General features: G+C 42.5%; 1 protein-coding gene across 5 annotated transcripts in view; it reads left to right on the forward strand.

The window, feature by feature from the left end:
- magi2a (membrane associated guanylate kinase, WW and PDZ domain containing 2a) overlaps positions 1-18,205 on the forward strand; it is a gene marked incomplete at its 5' end in the record, with an annotated part of 338,913 nt that overhangs the window by 252,395 nt on the left and 68,313 nt on the right. For all 5 annotated transcript variants that reach the window (XM_080420917.1, XM_080420918.1, XM_080420919.1 and 2 more), the window contains one exon: positions 2,583-2,765. In XM_080420917.1, the coding sequence (XP_080277043.1) occupies positions 2,583-2,765 (183 nt within the window). The remainder of the gene's footprint in view (positions 1-2,582; positions 2,766-18,205) is intronic.

Raw genomic sequence — 18,205 nt, forward strand, 5'->3', positions numbered from 1 at the left:
TTCCACTAGCAATTTTTTTGACCTGGAACGCATCTGTGTCACTTTTTGATTTGAGCTAAAAAGCATTATTTTACGCTTTTCTTTTTATCTTAAAAATGTGTGCAAATCTTTGAATATAATATTGTTTTAAAGCGATTTTTTTTTCTCAAATCTTTGCTTCTGGGGGTCCCTGGAACAAAATATTTTGATATGGGGGTCGGCGGCCAAATACAGTACATACAATTTTGGGGGTACTTGACATCAAAAAGTTTGAGAACCACTGATATAGAAATATACGTTTTTTTCAGAATTCTGTTGGGATTTAGAAGACATGTGTAGAATCGGCTTCAGGTCTTAATGGGTTAAAATAAGGTCTTCCCTTCCCAAACGGAGAATACCTAATTTTAAGTCGAAGCTCTTTTCGTGTATGCTGATCGCTGATCGTGTTGAATTCCAAATGAATACTTGCGTTTCTCCGAGTGTGTGGCTGTCATCTTTTCTGTACTAACTGCTTTCCCAGCAGTCACTCCCTTCCAGTGCTCAGTGTCTATTCATGTCCTCGTGTCAATGAGTAGGAGAGACATCTCTAAGAGTGACTGTCCCGGTGAAGCCTGTGAAGTGGAGGAGGTCTGTTGCCGGAGTAACGTAATAGCACAACCACTTGAGACGAGAGCGCGTCTCCGTGGTTACGCTCTCTGTGTATACGGTCCAGTGAAGCTCTCTCTCTCCACCTCCCCCCCTCCATTTGTCCAACTCCTTCTTGCCTCCTCTTCCCCTCCTCTCCCCCGGTCATGCCAGTGGAGGATGTCTGCCCTTGTGCCGCCCTCCTCCCCAGACCCGCCGCCGCGGCCCTCTGCGGCGCGGCCTCCTCCTCCGCCTCCGCGTCCCCTCTTCGACACGTTCTGACGAGGCAGATGAACGTCTGCCCGCACCTCCACCTCCAACAGCAGCAGCAGCAGCCAGAGCCTCCTTCTCTCCACACCTGCACCGTGGTGCTGGAGCAGCCCGTCGGTAGCGGTAGCCCCCTCTCCTTGTGGCACTTTGTCAGTAAGTAGGCCAGGAGAGACCAAACAAGGAGGCTTACTGTCGTCTCCCTTCCCCGCTCTGCTCCGCCTGCCCGTGTCTCGTTCAAACTCAGCCGGGCTGAATGTATAAGCATGCAAGCTAACGAGCCCAGGTTCTGCCCCCTGTGGGGGGACCGAGGGGGGGATCCGTGGGGCGCGGCATGCAGAGCCACGCGTCTTTTAGTCGTGCCCCCCCGCCCGCCGCCTCCTATGTTGAGCGAACGGGCGGATAACAAAGCGACGGCAAACCGATGGACGTGTGAGCGCTGCAGCACACTACAGCCACGTCTCCCTCCTCCGAGGTGAAAGGAAGGGAGATTTGGTTGGAGTGTGACAAAGCTTGTTTGGCCTGTTTATCTCCTCGTTTGCTGCTAGCGAGAAGAAGCCCTCCTTCAGAAAATCTCCCCGGTTCTCCTTCCCTCTCCTTTCTCCAGGCTCCCTACCGCCCCGCCCCCTCCCAGCATCCTCCCCTGGAACTGGTTCCTGAGTCATTCCTGACAGCATGTCACTTTTAACAGTGTTTTGCGCGAATTCCGCTTCCGTTGGGAACGTAGGATGGGACGGATATACTGCAGCGTGGATGCTCCCTGTTCCCGGCACCGCCCCGCCCCGCCCCGCCCCGCCCCGCCCCGCCCCGCCCCGCCCTCTCCATTTCATGTCTTTGCTGTTCCGCTTCCGTGTCTCTCCAGCTTTTCTGGCTATGGGATGAGAGTACCAGAAATGATAACTTAGCCTTTACATTTTGCCAGAGAAGGACTTGGCAATAAGTACCGTATCTTACCTGCATATCTCAGCTACCAGCCAGCACTGCAGTCAAACCATACCCTGCTTTCCTGTGGATGCAGCGCCGCCTCCTCCTCCTCCTCCTCCTCCTCCTCCTCCTCCTCTTCCTCCTCCTCCTCCTCCTCAGTGGATATAAGCCTTACCTGCTCCTGCCTCGCGCCACGCCAACTTTATCCTGCATCAGCATCGAGGACCATCCTTTCCCTGCTGTGAAGCATAATGTTAATTATTACTGTAGGTTGGTCTGTGTGTGTTTTGCGTGTGTGTGCGTGTGGCCTTGCCAGTGGCGGACGAAGCACTCAACCCCAGTACTTGAGTCAGAGTATAGATACTCCTGGTCAAATATTACTCGACTGTGAAAAGTGAAAGTTGCTCATAGTACTGGAGTACTTGCCTTTAAAAATACTTGAATCTTCAAAAGTATATGCTTTAAAAAAAAGTATTCAAAAGCACAAATTACAAAGTACATTTGCTTTTTAAAATGCAATGCATTGCAGTATTGACATTTAGATTCAAAAAAATGAAAAGAAAAAAGAAAGAAAAACAAGTGGTTAATTCAAAATGTACTTTTTCCCTTCCTAGAAATGCAGTGGAGTAAAAAGTACAATATTTGTCTTTGAACTGTAATGGAGTAGTATCCCAAAGGGGGAAAAAAAGTACAGTACTCGAGTAACGATAATTGGTCACGGGTCCACCACTGGTCGTGTGCATTGGCTGACTGTATGCGCGCGTTCACGTCTGCGTGTCTCTCTGCAGAGAAGCCGCTGTTCACGCGGGACCCCACGCAGCTGAAGGGCAGCTTCCTGTCCACGCCGCTGCTGAAGAGCAACATGGGCTTCGGGTTCACCATCATCGGAGGGGACGAGCCCGACGAGTTCCTCCAGGTCAAGAGTGTCATACCCGACGGTCCGGCGGCAGCCGATGGCAAGATGGCCACAGGTACGTACAGTACAGTACATTACGCCAGTCATTCTCAACCTCTTTCATTTCAAAGAACCCCTCGTTTGATATGCATTAGGCCGGTTGGTTTCCAAAACTGGGGGTGGGGACACCCAATTTATTTTGGGGAGGTCCCCAGATGATTAGCTTAATGTGCAGCGTTGTTTTCTCACTCAACAATAAACAAACCATCATACAGTATAAGTGTATACAGGGTATCTGCACATTTCAGACAAGTGACAATTTAAGGACTTTTAAGACCTTTTTAATACCAAATTGGCCAAATTGTCAAATATTACGTACGAAAAAGAGGCAAACATGGTGAAAATAGCCGATCTACAAGCTCACAACGCCTCGCACTGCGAGGCGTTATGAGCTTGTACTTTGGCTATTTTCACAATATTTATCTGTGGTAGCGAGTCAAACTAAATGTAATGCCTACAATTCCAAGTGCTTGTAAGGTGGGGGGGTCCTCAGTTCAAATATGATTATTTTGGGGGGTCGCGGCCTGAAAACGTTGGGAACCCTTGCATTAGGCCATGCACTGAGACAAAAACTTATTTTTTTTAAATATCTGGGACCTTAGTCTGTGCAAGCTATTTGAGTGCACAGGAGTTGGGAAGGTCCCGGAAAAGACGTGCTGTGATTGGCCAGTAGTCACTTTGAGTGGCAGTTGGGGCAAACGCTCACCCCCAAAACATGATGTACGATTCTGTGCCTATCGAGACATAACTCGAACGGCGGCGAGTCGGCTCAAGTTTGCTTGAGACGGCGTGCCCCCGCTCTCAGAATGAACAGACCCATAAGGGTCCATTCGGTTCCATTTGTACAGTACACTCTCAAGAGTTAACAGACCCATAAGGGTCCATTTGGTTCCATTCGTACACTCTCAGAGTTACAGACCCCGGATATGACGTTGAGAAATCTGACGGACATCAAACTGTCATTTGAATGGTGGAGAGTAAATCTACTCAACCACTGTACTTATAATTGCATGGATGTCTGTGTCCATGGGTCTCTTACCGGGGTTGCAATGCATCTGCATGTGCAGATACTGTGTGTAGTGTGTGTGTACCACTTGTGAGGCCCATATATCCCCACAAGGTACTGTATATTGTAGAATTTGGGAAATAGACTTTGTGAGGACCATTTTCCTGGTCCTCACAAAGTCTATTTAACCCATTAAGACCTGGAACGCATCTGTGTCACTTTTTGATTTGAGCTAAAAAGCATTATTTGACACTTTGGCTATTCAAAAATAGCAGATCTACAAGCTCATAGCGCGGCACCGAGTGCCGCGCTACGAGCTTGTAGATCTGCTATTTTTGAAAAAAATATGAAAATGTGTGCAAATCTTTGAATATATATTGTTTTAAAGCGAACATTTTGAACTAAAATCTTTGCTTCTGGGGGTCCCTGGAACAACATGTTTTGAGATGGGGGTCGGCGGCCAAATAAATATAATTTGGGGGTCCTTGACATCAAAAAGTTTGAGAACCACTGATATAGAAACATATGTTTTTTTCAGACATTTGTAAGAATCTGCCTCAAGTCTTAATAGGTTAAATAGAGTTCTGCAATCTGCAAGCACTATGAGCTAGTAGATTGGCTATTTTCAGCTTTATTTTCAGGGTTAAAAATGACCCAAAATGTTTTTAGCGGTGTTCATAAAATCGCCGTCATAAAAATGTTGACGTCCTCACAAGCATAGTAATACAAATGTATGTGTGCTTGCGGGTGCAAAGTGCATGCGAGTGTGTACGTGTAATGCGCGTACGTGCCATCTGCAGTAGCTGTGCTCTTCCATTAATCATGATGGGGACTTTATGAGCACCATAACTCCTGGCTGGAGCCACGCGGGACTGGGAGACTGCAGCACTGCACACACACGCACACGTACACACACACAAATAGGGTACGTATCTACATAAACACACAGACACGTACACACACAAACACACAAGCAGTGCAGCTGCTCTGAAGGTCAGGACATGGGACTAGCAGGTGTGTCAATGCCCCCAGCATGCACTGATGTATCTATCTGCTGCTCTGGATGGGAACACACACACACACACACACAGGTCATGCTGCTCGTTTATCATGGCGTCGCTGTCTGGCAGAAACCTTGTATCTCCGAATTTTAACTTTTTTCCAGTATTTTTTTCCGTAAATTAATGCCCTACTTTGTCATACTACAATGTCACAATTTATTTTTTGCAATTCTTGGAAATTTTTAATGGGTTTTTAAGTGAAAGTGAAGCCTGTCTGTGGGATTTATAAATATTGAACCAATGAAATAATGACTACATTGAATCCATTGACCAATTATTTGTTTACCAACATTGAGACTGGACGCACAGGTGATTGTTTCATGCAATCAATTCCCAACATATTGTTTTGGGGTTTCGCTGGTTTCAGAACATTCAACCTCCTCTTGTGTGTTGGCTAATGAGGCGCGTCCTAGCAAGACATGACAGAATGGGTTTCATTTGGTGCCGACCTGCACGCGCATACTGGTTCTTATCGGTGTGACGTCGTCTGTTAAGGGGTCTATTGGAACACGGGTGCTTTTTCCCATTCCCTGAAAAGTAACTGTTCTGGACATACATGGTTTCCACGGCGACAGCAACGATGTGCTGTAACTCAGAGACGTGTTTATTTTGCAGCGTCTCTCTTCTCCAACACAGGAGATGGTAAGGGCCCGTGTGTGCTTAGTGGAATTACCTTTGGAAATTGGAATGTGTTGCTGTGTAAAAGTGAAAGTGTGGCAATAACAGTGCCGGTGAGTCCCTCTAACGGTGTGTTTGTGTTAGACCCCTCTGGGGGACTAATGGATTATCTTCACCACACTGCGTAATAATCTCTCCCAGTCCTCCTACCTTCGTATCCCTCCATTCCCGCCCCCCCCCCCGCCCTGCTGTTCTCCCCCCAAAAAAAAGTAATGGAGGGGGCTCCCATTTCCCGACGTTCCTGCCTCCCTTCCTTCCCCCTCACATCTCCTCCCCTCATCCTCTCGGCTATTCTCCATCTCTCCTTCACAACCCCAGTGGTGTAAAAGTAACTAAGTACATGTACTCAAGTACTGTACTTAAGTGCAATTTTGAGGTACTTTTACTTTACTGGAGTATTTCCAGTTTTCAGTACTACTACTGCTACATCTCAGAGGCAAATATTGTACTTTTACTCCACAACAATTATTTGAAACTTTAGTTACTAGCTACTTTGCAGATATAAATTATTATATTATATACATTAACCACTTTAGCCCTTTTTTATACCTAGGCTATTTGAAAATAGCAGATCTACAAGCTCACAACGCTTGTAGATCTGCTATTTTCAAATATTTTTGTACTTTTACTTTTGGTACTTTTAAGCACATTTTGATACCAATACTTTTGTACTTTTACTCAAGTACATTTTGAATTCCGGACTATTACTTGTAACTACATTGCAGTATTGATACTTTTACTCAAGTAAAAACATGTGAGTACTTTTCCCACCACTGCCAAAAAGTAATGGAGGGGGCTCCCATTTTCCGACGTTCCCGCCTCCCTTCCACCTCACATCTCCTCCCCTCATCCTCTCCGCTATTCTCCATCTCTCCCTCACAACCCAAAACAACCCCCCCCCACCCCACTCCACCCCATCCCCCTCCCCAGGCTCGGTGTCCTACTTCTGCAAAAAGCTATAGTAGCATTTGGCTCTATCAGAATTCACAGGCCCGCCACACTTGTGGGAGATATGAAAAATCCCCCAATTCCACACGGATAACTCCTCTGCCAGGAATGATGGCATCTGATAGACAGCCACTGTTTGTTTTTTTTTTAACCGATTGAGACCTGGAACGCATCTGTGTCACTTTTTGATTTGAGCAAAAAAAAATAAGCATTATTTTACACTTTGGCTATTCAAAAATAGCAGATATACAAGCTCGTAGCGCGGCACCGAGTGCCGCGCTACGAGCTTGTATATCTGCTATTTTTGAAAAACCGTGAAAATGTGTGCAAATCTTTGAATACATTTTTAACTCAAATCTGTGCTTCTGGGGGTCCCTGGAACAAAATATTTTGAGGCCAAATACATATAATTTTGGGGGTCCTTGACGTGAAAAAGTTTGAGCACCACTGATATAGAAACATACGTTTTTTTTTTCAGAATACTGTTGGGATTTAGAAGACATTTTGTAGAATCGGCTTCAGGTCTTAATGAGTTAAGCTGCGTTCCTCCTCGCCCAGAATTGCAGTCTTGTGTGTCTTGTGGGACAGCTTTGAATTCATTTGAGGGGTTTTCTTAACCCGTTCAATCCGGGGGGAACGCATCTGTGTCATTTTAAGATTTGTTTGGCTATTCAAAAATAGCAGATCTACAAGCTCATAGCGCTATGAGCTTGTAGATCTGCTATTTTTGAACAAAAAAATCGGATTTTTTTTTGCTAATCTTTGAATATACAGTAAGTATAAATGTTAACTCAAATCTTTACTTCTGGGGGTCCCTGGAACAAAATATTTTGAGATGGGGGGGGGGTTCGCAGACAAATACATTTTGGATGGTCTTTGGGGTGGGCAACTTTGTAGATGGTGAGGGCCACTCAATTTCCACACTCACTCTGGGGGGCCGCATTGTTTATCGGCACTCTCGCCAGTAGTACCCCATTACTCAAAAAGCCCATAATAGTCACATATGTGATAAATAAGGGATATTAGCGATTATTATTCGTTGTAACTTTTATTTAGCATTTAGTAATGCTTCTATCAACTTACTACAGCTGTACTGCTAAACAAAACTTCACATTTCCTGAGTATGCCTTTCAGAGTATTGCTGTAACCTTGGTTTAAAAATATACAAAAATGAACACTAGAATTATAATTAATAAGGCTTCTATTAGAATAAACGAGAGCGCTCTCTACTGGTGGACTGTTGTAATTAAAATGGTTCATGGAAAGTTGCATGTTTGGAACAGCTGAAGGCAATAGTTCACCATCTTCTGACATGAAAAAAAGTTTGAGAACCACTGATATTATAGCAAGTTTTTTTTCGCTTTTAAAAAACATTTGTGTATTCAAAGATTTGCACGAATGTTCACGATTAAAAAAAAAATGCAGATCTACAAGCTCATAGCGCTGCACTCGATGCTATATATCTGCTATTTTTGAATAGCCCAAAGAAATCTTAAAATGACACGGATACGTTCCTGGTCTTAATGGGTGTTAAGTGTTGCTACGGGAAGATCTTCCCAATTTACATGTTCAGGGACATGCACAATACAGTAGCTAAGATGTCGAGGTAGCTGGAATTTTAGAGGTTTAAGCCCGTGATGCTGATTAATGCGAAACTTGGCGGGTTGTCTGTGTGTTTAGGACTGGAGCCCGATCACTGTACCACATTCTGTTACAGGAGGGAATTCTGCAGAATGGCAGCCATGTAATGACAATATGTGATGCATTTGCATAATCTCATATACAATGAAGCCTAGAATAGAACACCGAGAATAATATTAAGCATTTCAGCTTATTCAACATAAAATCGCTTGTTTCACACAAAAAGTATCACCCCAGCACAAACAGCTGAACACAATAACTTTTGTCTGTATGTCATAGCTTACGTTCACTTCACATTATAATTTGAACTTCCACCCTGGACTCGCGTTAGATCCCTGAGCTGTGGGATTTACATTTCTAATTTTCCATACAATATAATTTGACATTGTTTGTCATGCTATAAATCTGACTCTGCCGGAATGCAGGGGTCGGTTCTGTTCATTATCGCATAATAATAGACACACACACACACACACACATACACAAATCATAAAGCCTTGCACTCACACACGCACTCACACACACACACACACACACACACACACACACACACACACACACACACACACACACACACACACACACACACACACACACACACACACACACACCCCATTAACCCTTTAAGACCGGGAACGCATCTGTGTGTCATTTGAGATTTCCTTGTGTATATGTCCAAAAATGGCACATATACAAGCTCATAGCGCGGCCCGAGTGCCGTGCTATGAGCTTGTAGATCTGCTTATTTTTTTTATTATCGTGGAAAATTTGTGCAAATCTTTCAATATATATATTTATTAAAAAAAATTAAGCAAAAATGTTTTACTCAAATCTTTGCTTCTGGGGATTCTACAAATGTCTTCTAAAAAAAACACATGTTGCTATAATATCAGTGGTGCTCAAACTTTTTCATGTCATGGAATTATTAGGAATCAGAATTATATGTGTTTGGCCGCTGACCCCCATCTCAAAATATTGAGTTCCAGGGACTCCCATGAAGCAAAGATTTGAGTTAAACATGTTCGCTTTAAACATATATATATATATTCAAAGATTTGCACACATTTTCAAGATAAAAAAAAAAATAGCAGATCTACAAGCTCATAGCGCGGCACTCGGTGCCGCGCTATGAGCTTGTAGATCTGCTATTTTTGAATAGCCCAAAGAAATAAAAAAATTACACAGATGCATTCCCGGTCTTAATGGCTTAAGTTTTCTGTCCATGACAGCCAATTCTTATGCGGGTCAAGGAGACCTCATGTTACTGTATGTCAACAGCCTTATTATAGGAGAGCGCTGTTTGCTTGAGGTTGAATCCGTCATTATGAATATATGAGGGTTTTGACAGTGAAGGATAGGAGAGCTGGAAACATACTTCTATTGGGTGGGTGGGGTTTATAGTTAAGGTCAGTGTGATTGAAAACAGTGGGTTCTCAAACTTGTGGACGTGAGGATGTTGCAAGTGGGCGCCCAAATAATTGGCAAAACACTAAGATTTTTTTTTTTTTTTATAACAATATAACATTAATATTATTTTTTAAAAGTTATGTAAAAAGAAATTATGTTACTTTTCATTGTATTACCGATAAATAACTTAAGGTACGCTACGTTAGTTCAGTTGAGCCAAGGCAGAACAATCCAGGAACGCAGCTGTCATTTTAGATTTCTTCGGCTATTCAAACAAGAAATGACAAAGTCATAATATACCCGCTTGCGGCAGGCTATTTTTGCCCCAATCTGCAGCACAAAATGTAAAAGTTGAAAAATTTAAAAAAAATTAAAATGAAATCTCAGCCATTCGAATGCAACAAAAATAACTCCACAGAGGTTCATTGGTTGGCTACTGTGGTATCTAAAAACCACAGACTTAAAGGTTTCTATTGCTTTCGGAGTTGCCAACAACGCCATATTGCAGATAAGTTTGTTGTCCCAGAGATGAGAATGAATGGTTGTAGAATGAAGGAGTCATCACTAGTTAGTGAGGTTTCGTTGCTTCCATTTATTGCATAAGTACAAACAGCTTCCTATGGGGACCCTGAGGTCCCCACCACACAACAGCCTGCCGGCGGCTGAGTCACACACACACTACCAGCTTACATGTCATATTCTTTATAGCAGTGGTCACATTTTGAATAAGAGGAGGTAACATGTATGGGTGTGTCAGCCTTCAAAGGTGAGCCCCCCACCTCCCGGCCCCCACATTTGCAACTGTAAAGGGCAGGAAGGGGGAAATGGGGGGGACATGCCCTCTGTCTCCTGCAGGTAAGACAAAGAAAATGCTAAGAGCACCCACACCCCGCTCAGACACACCGGCACCTCTCTCTGACTCAATCCACTTCTTCTCTCTGTAGCCTACTTGTACTGTAGACTTGTGAAGTTCAATAATACTAACAAATATGTATGTTATGTTATCAAATATACTACATTCCCCCCATGAGAGACATTAAACGTCTCTCACAAACACGTATATTTCAAAAGAAACACAAAGAATCCGCCCCCCATGAAAAGCGAATGGAACATCAACCAGGAAAAAAAGTAAACATCCAGGAAAACTAAAACAGCAAACAACATCACACAGAACAATGCACATACAAAAACCAAGATTACATAGTACCGCGACACGGCGAATTACATCAAATAGACACCCCCAAAACTAATTAGCGTGCAGGATCCCTCTGTTAGCCTTTTAAACTCCAGGATAAAACATTACACAGCCACCCAGTGGAAGCTGACAGCATACAGTCGAATCACGCCCACCAAGCGATAACACCACCCCCCAAGATCAATGTCCCCCTCGCCCAGTCACCAAAATATACTCAAAGATAGCCTAATTCTTATCCCTAAGTTTTACACCGTACCATCAAGCATATATGACAACTACCACGAAAGTGTCTACACGGAAAAAAGAAGGCAGCGGACCCCCCAACGAAACAATAACCCACAAAGTAAACTCACATTAAACACAGGAGACCAGAAAGTAAAAAAATACCCTCGCACCACTTCCCATGGCAGCCATAGCCCCATAGTTTAACCCACCCTTATCACAAAAACATAACCCCAGGTCCCATATGCGCAGTGTCCCGCTCGATAATGTCTCTATTGCAGTCTCCCTCAATGTCATCTTCTCACCCAGCCGTGCTCCAACGCCGTACCCAGATTGTCAACAGATAGCTGCATTTTAACAACAGAGCGCTCCACTCGCGATCGCTGAAGATGTGTTACCACACTCTCCACGAAGAACCCCATCATCGCAAGTCCTCCGCTCTGCCGGCACCCGCTGTCCTCTCCCCACAACATACCCGCCACGAAGAAATTCGACACACCAATTTCTCCGCTCTGCCGTCTGCACCGCAGCGCGCTCCTTTAGCGATCGCAGAAGATATGTTGAGCAGCCAGATGAGTCGTCCAGCCGTCCTAGATCTGGTCATGAAGTCCACTCCCTGTAGATTCTCGAAAAGTTGTCGTCATGTCGTCCCGATGTCCCGCCGCACGTTCTTTCGACGCCTGGCTCAGTATCCCTGGAGACTTGCGCCTCCAAAAAACCAAACCAACACGACTGCCGACTTCGACGCCATAATGTGGTATCTAAAAACCACAGACTTAAAGGTTTCTATTGCTTTCGGAGTTGCCAACAACGCCATATTGCAGATAAGTTTGTTGTCCCAGAGATGAGAATGAATGGTTGTAGAATGAAGGAGTCATCACTAGTTAGTGAGGTTTCGTTGCTTCCATTTATTGCATAAGTACAAACAGCTTCCTATGGGGACCCTGAGGTCCCCACCACACAACAGCCTGCCGGCGGCTGAGTCACACACACACTACCAGCTTACATGTCATATTCTTTATAGCAGTGGTCACATTTTGAATAAGAGGAGGTAACATGTATGGGTGTGTCAGCCTTCAAAGGTGAGCCCCCCACCTCCCGGCCCCCACATTTGCAACTGTAAAGGGCAGGAAGGGGGAAATGGGGGGGACATGCCCTCTGTCTCCTGCAGGTAAGACAAAGAAAATGCTAAGAGCACCCACACCCCGCTCAGACACACCGGCACCTCTCTCTGACTCAATCCACTTCTTCTCTCTGTAGCCTACTTGTACTGTAGACTTGTGAAGTTCAATAATACTAACAAATATGTATGTTATGTTATCAAATATACTACACTACCAATATAAAGTGTGTGTGTGTGTGTGTGTGTGTGTGTGTGTGTGTGTGTGTACAATATCAATGATAGTGAAAATAATTGATCTACAATCTCACAGATCTGCTATTTTCACCAGCTGATATAGTTACTTCATAATGTAGCCTACCCTTACCCAAGTCAAAACTACAGTGTTTCACTTAGAAATGTATGAACAACAAAAATGAAGACACACACACACACACACCCAGGAGGACTGGTTGATAGTGTTGTATGCATTGTTCCTGGACAAAAGACCGGTGGTGACCAGTTAGTATTCATTTATGTATGAAAGAAAGAAACTATTTTCACAATAAACGAAGTGAGTCCATAGAATACAGGTAGCGTAAGGGCAGTCATGTTAAAAACATCAACAGTGGTGGAAAAAGTACTGTAATGTTTTACTTAAGTAAAAGTATACTGCAATGTAACCCTAACCCTTTATAAAAGTGAAGCTCACAACTTGTCTTTTGATTTCACTGTTTGAAACAGCTAGGCTTGAGTTGTAATGCATAACTGCAAGTTTGCCCTTTTCACTACTGGCTTACATGAAAGAAAAACCCAAATGGGTCCATTTGGTTTCATTAATGTCTTTTGTAAATGAAGTATTCAATAAAACGTCATAATAAAAAATAGCAGATCTACAAGCTCACAAGGCGGCGATGCGTTGTGAGCTTGTAGATCTGCTTTTTTCTGATAAAATGCAGCTGATTTTAGCGTCATACCTTACATGAAAAATGTTGCTACAGTAACCTTGGTTGTAGTGTGTATTCATTCATTTGTAAACAGGGCAGTCATGTTAAAAACAGCAACAGTGGTGGGAAAAGTACTCGTACTAGTGTTGCCATGTATACTAATTACAAGCGACCTTGTTTTCTGTGAAGTTGCTTGTAAATGTAGGTAGTTGCTTGTTATTTGTTATTATTTTGTTGTGAGCTTGTAGATCGGCTATTGCCAAGTCGTCTATTATCAAATAGCCAATGCATATAGGTTTAAAGTGCTCATGTAGCCTAATAGTCACTTAAGTCTTTGGGCTTGTTTTCATTGACCTGGTTGCTTATTTTTCTCTCAAAATCTGGCAACCGTGTCATTGTTTAGACCAACGAAGAAGAAAATGGCGGAAGTGATCCTCTTTTCCAAGGCCCGTGTGAAAGACAGTATTATGTTGAGAAAATATAAAGTCATTACAGCACCATAACATGGTTAATACATTTTATTTTGGGATGTACAATACATGAAAATTACGAGAGTAATAACGCGAATTGCGTCGATAACTAATGGGGAGCGGACATTAGCGCGCTTGGCTAAAAACAGTTAGTTAGTAACATCATACAAGCTAACTATTAGCCAAATTCGGCTAGCGCTCGGAGGACTGCATAGTCCCATAGCTTGGGAGGACGAGGCCGCCCGTTCAGAGTATGGGAAAGTATCCCATTGGCTTAAACGACAGCCAATGACGCAAATCTGTCGAACAAATCTGTCGAATGCAAATGAATCTGTCGAATGCAAATTTGTCGAATGATGAGTTGTAGGTCTGCCTCTTCATAGACCCGCAGCTTTCGCTAAGCGGGTAGAAATACGCCACGCTATGAGCTTGTAGCTGCTATTGTTTCGAAAAAATTTTTTTTTTTAAAGCAAACATTTTTAACTCAAATGTTTCTAGGGGTTCTACAAACAAACATTTATTTATTTATTTATTTTTTTACGGATGTTGCTGCAGGTTCTCAAACTTTTTTCATGTCAAGGACCCCCAAAAGGATATGTATTTGTCCCCGAACCCCCCATTTAAAAAAAATTGTTCCAGGGACCCCCAGAAGCAAAGATTTGAGTTAAAAATGTAGGATATATATTCAAAAGATTTGCACACATTTTCCACGATAAAAAATATATAATAGCAGATCTACAAGCTCATAGCACTATGAGCTTGTAGATCTGCTATTTTTGAATAGCCCAAAGAAATCTAAAATGACACGGATGCGTTCCCGTATTGAATTTATTTTTCCCCCCACGTTGTTAAAGGTAGGGTAAGTGATATTTTTTGGTTAAAACAAAAAGTATTTTGTTAAAAGGTTAAAATACTATATTCTGATAGTAATCATTGCTATAGAGTGTTTTTTCAGTAACAGATGTCTCCCTGTCTCTCCAGCTCTTTAATAAACAGAAAATACATTTTTCGGTAGGTGTCAAAATCTCAGCCAATCAGGAGAAAGTACCAATTTTTAAGCTTAATTTGTATAGTGTTCCAGTTCCAATTTTGCATGCTCATTTCTTAGTGTCATCACTTCCAATTTCACTTGTTTAATCTGTATCCTGATTGAGTTCTCTGTCCTGGTTGGATAGAATTGGAAATGAAACTGAAAATGAAACGAAAATGCATTTTCTGTTTAATAAAGAGGTGGAGAGACAAGGAGACTCCTAATACTGAACAAACACTCTATAACAATGAGTACTATCAGAATATAGAGCTATTTAACAATTATTTTAACCAACGCAAATCACTTACCCTACCTTTAATTCAACCGAAAATATATATGTTTCAAACTGTTGTTTTTTGTCATGAGTAAATCCACACAGAAAACCAATATTACGCCACGATAAAGTAGGGTAATTTTTATTTTGGAACGAGGCGGATTTTTCCACCGTGAATAAACGACATCAACCTGTTATGAATGAGACATCCTCAGCTATTTGAATAATTTGATGCAAAATACTGGCTGCCGATAGTAATTTATTCGTCATGCCCCCTGGTGTGTAAATCCCTTTAGGTGTGCATTTTTTGTCTGAACTTGTGTGGATGTTCCTCTATTTATGCTGGTAACCCATGTGCGCGCGCGCGTGTGTGTGTGTGTGTGTGTGCGCACGTGTGTGTGTGTGTGTGTGCGCGCGGGTTGGGGGGTGGGGTTGTGCGCTTCTGTGTTCACACACAGCCATGCAGCTGTTTGTTTGCCGCTGTGCGTGTAATTAATTGCCGGTCTGCCACAACCTTGCGTTGCAAATGCGGTCTGTGTGAGCGTGCATGGGACAGACAGGGCACCGTGCGGTTGGTCAGGCCATTTGTTTTCCGCCGGTGTATGAAAAAACATTGATTGTGACGTCGGTGGCTTGAGGCAAATGTCGGCCGCGTTTACCTGGATTAATTAAAATGTCAACGCGTGTCACGTTGCCCTGAGGGTGTGTTCCGACTCTGTCAATACCAGAGGAGCGTTAACTACTTAACCCATTAACTCATTCACTGCCTGAATTATTTCTGGCCGCGTTTGCCCACTGCCAGAGATTTTTCATCGAAAAAAAAAAAGTACTCAGGAGCCGAGATACAACATTTTTAAGTTTTAAGTTAACAAGGAAGTGGATGGGAGTCTAGATCTTCAAAAAATCTTTTTTTTTGTTGAAAGTCGTTTTAGTCGTTCTAGGCAGTGAATGAGTTAAGGCCTGAGGTTCTACCATTCTACAAATGTCTTCTAAATCCTATCCTAACAGTTTTCAGAAAAACGTATGTTGCTATAATATCGGTGGTTCTCAAACTTTTTCATGTCAAGGACCACCCGAAATGTATTTGGGCCGCGGACCCCCATCTCAAAATATGTTGTTCCAGGGACCCCCCAGAAGCAAAGATTTGAGTTACAAATGTTTGCTTTAAAAATATATATATTGGATGCACACATTTTCACGATTTAAAAAAAATAGCAGATCTACAAGCTTGAGCTTGTATATCTGCTATTTTTGAATAGCCAAAGTATAAAATAATGGTTTAAGTGGTCACACAGATGCGTTCCCGTTTTCAATGGGTTAAGCCCATACTTTAAAATGATTTGAAAACTTTAGTTACTAGTTACTTTGCAGATATAAATTATTACATTATAAAACATACATTAACCACTTTAGCCCTGTTTTATGTATAGGCAATTTTAAAATAGCTGATCTACAAGCTCACAACGCGTCGCATAGCGACGCGTTGTGAGCTTGTAGATCTGCTATTTTCAAACATTTTAGTACTTTTACTTTTGGTACTTTAAGTACATTTTGATACCAATACTTTTGTACTTTTACTCAAGTAAATGTTTAATTCTGGACTTTTACTTGTAACAGAGTACTTCTACATTAGAGTATTGATACTTTTACTTAAGTAAAACATTTGAGTACTTTTTCCACCACTGTCAAAATAGGGATGCCAGGGTTCAAGCGGGTAAAACGCAGACATTATTCTCCATGGTAGAAAAAAATACCCCAATTTACTCTGTGAAGGAGAAAATTACTGTGACATCTCAACTTATCTAGGCTTTAACGCCCATTGGCTTGTGTCATTTAGCAGGGTCAGCCGTGTGGTCAGTACAGCTCCACTGTGTGGATTCGATTCCCCTTCAGCGATCAATCCAAGGGAATCAATGTGCGTGCGTTGCCCGAGTTGATTTAAAAGACGTGGCATTGAGCCAACTATTAGTGCTTCAATAGTCTTACTGCTTACATTTACAAACCGTCTAAGAGAATTGGACAGCATTGTGCTGTCGTTAGCAGGGAGACGGACAATCACTTACTTAACACCTGCCTCGCAGCTGTGTATTTTGTGAAGGATCTTTACAGATCCTCTTTAATCCATTTAGACCTGGAACACATCTGTGTCAATTCAGGCGTCTTTGGCTATTAAAAAATAGCAGATACAAGCTTGTAGATCTGCTATTTTTGAAGAATCTTGAAAATGTGCGCAAATCTTTTTTTTTTAAAGCAAACATTTGAAAACTCTTTTGTTCCAGCCCCCCCCCCCCCCCCCCCCAAGAAGCAAAGATTTGAGTTACAAATGTTCGCTTTAAAAATATTTATATTCAAAGATTTGCACAAGTTTTCGCAATTTTTCAAAAATAGCAGATATACAAGCTCATAGCGCGGCACTCGGTGCCACGCTGTGAGCTTGTATATCTGCTATTTTTGAATAGCCAAACGAAATCTAAAGTGACACATATGCATTGCAGGATTGAATGGGTTAACTCCATCCCCTTTCTAACTGACATAATAATTATGCCTGTAATTGGAAAATAAGGATTGACGTTGTCTTCGTTAGTGCTTTTATTCATACTCAAATTACACCCATAATAAAAAAACTAAACAGCAGGATATCTTGCCTGGTGAACACAAAGTGACGTTCAGTACACTGGTTGTGAAAAGAGCATAGACGGCGAAGGAGATCGTCTGTGAAGGGAGGTTAATCGTTTTGTCTTTTTTTTTTTTTTGTCTAGGTAATAGGAAGTAAATTACGACGGTCGCCGCCCCGAATCCCCGATAGATGATTAACATTCTTAAGCCACTTGTCAACCGTAGTATTTCTAACACCTCGAAAAGCTAAGGTAATGATGTTATCAGCGCGCGGTGACATTATCTGTAGTGTGGGAAATGTTTTACGGGGGCCGGCGAGAATTCAGAGTGAGCCCACCGCTGATATACTGTACTATAGAGTCCATAAAGTACTGGGGAAGCTACGGAATATAGCCCGACCGATGCTAGAGTCCTGGGTCTCATGCCGATAATTTTTTTTTATTTTGTTAAGTCCTAGACCAGTGGTTCTAAACCTTTTCAGGCCACGACCCCCAAAATAATCATATTTGAACTAGGGATCCCTACCCTGACAAGCACTTGGAATTGTAGGAGTTGAGGCATTGCAATTTGTTTGACTCGGTTCCACAGATAAATATTGCGAGGCGTTCTGAGCTTGTAGAGCTTGTCTATTTTCAAAATGTTTGCCTCTTTCTTATATTAGTTGACAATTTAGCCAATGTTTGACCAGTTTTTTATAGTAGCCTAGTTTGTTGATTACTTTTGATGCAGTAATGGTCTTTTTTCTTGTCTTTATTTCCTCTTCTTTGAGGTATTAAAAATGTCTTAAAAAAGAGTCCTTAAATAGTCACTTCACTGTTCATCTGGGGACGCCCCAAAATCATGTGGGGACCCCCTTTATAAA

This window comes from Gymnoscopelus braueri (assembly GCF_963280865.1).
Source record: "Gymnoscopelus braueri genome assembly, chromosome: 23".
Lineage (NCBI taxonomy): Eukaryota > Metazoa > Chordata > Actinopteri > Myctophiformes > Myctophidae > Gymnoscopelus > Gymnoscopelus braueri.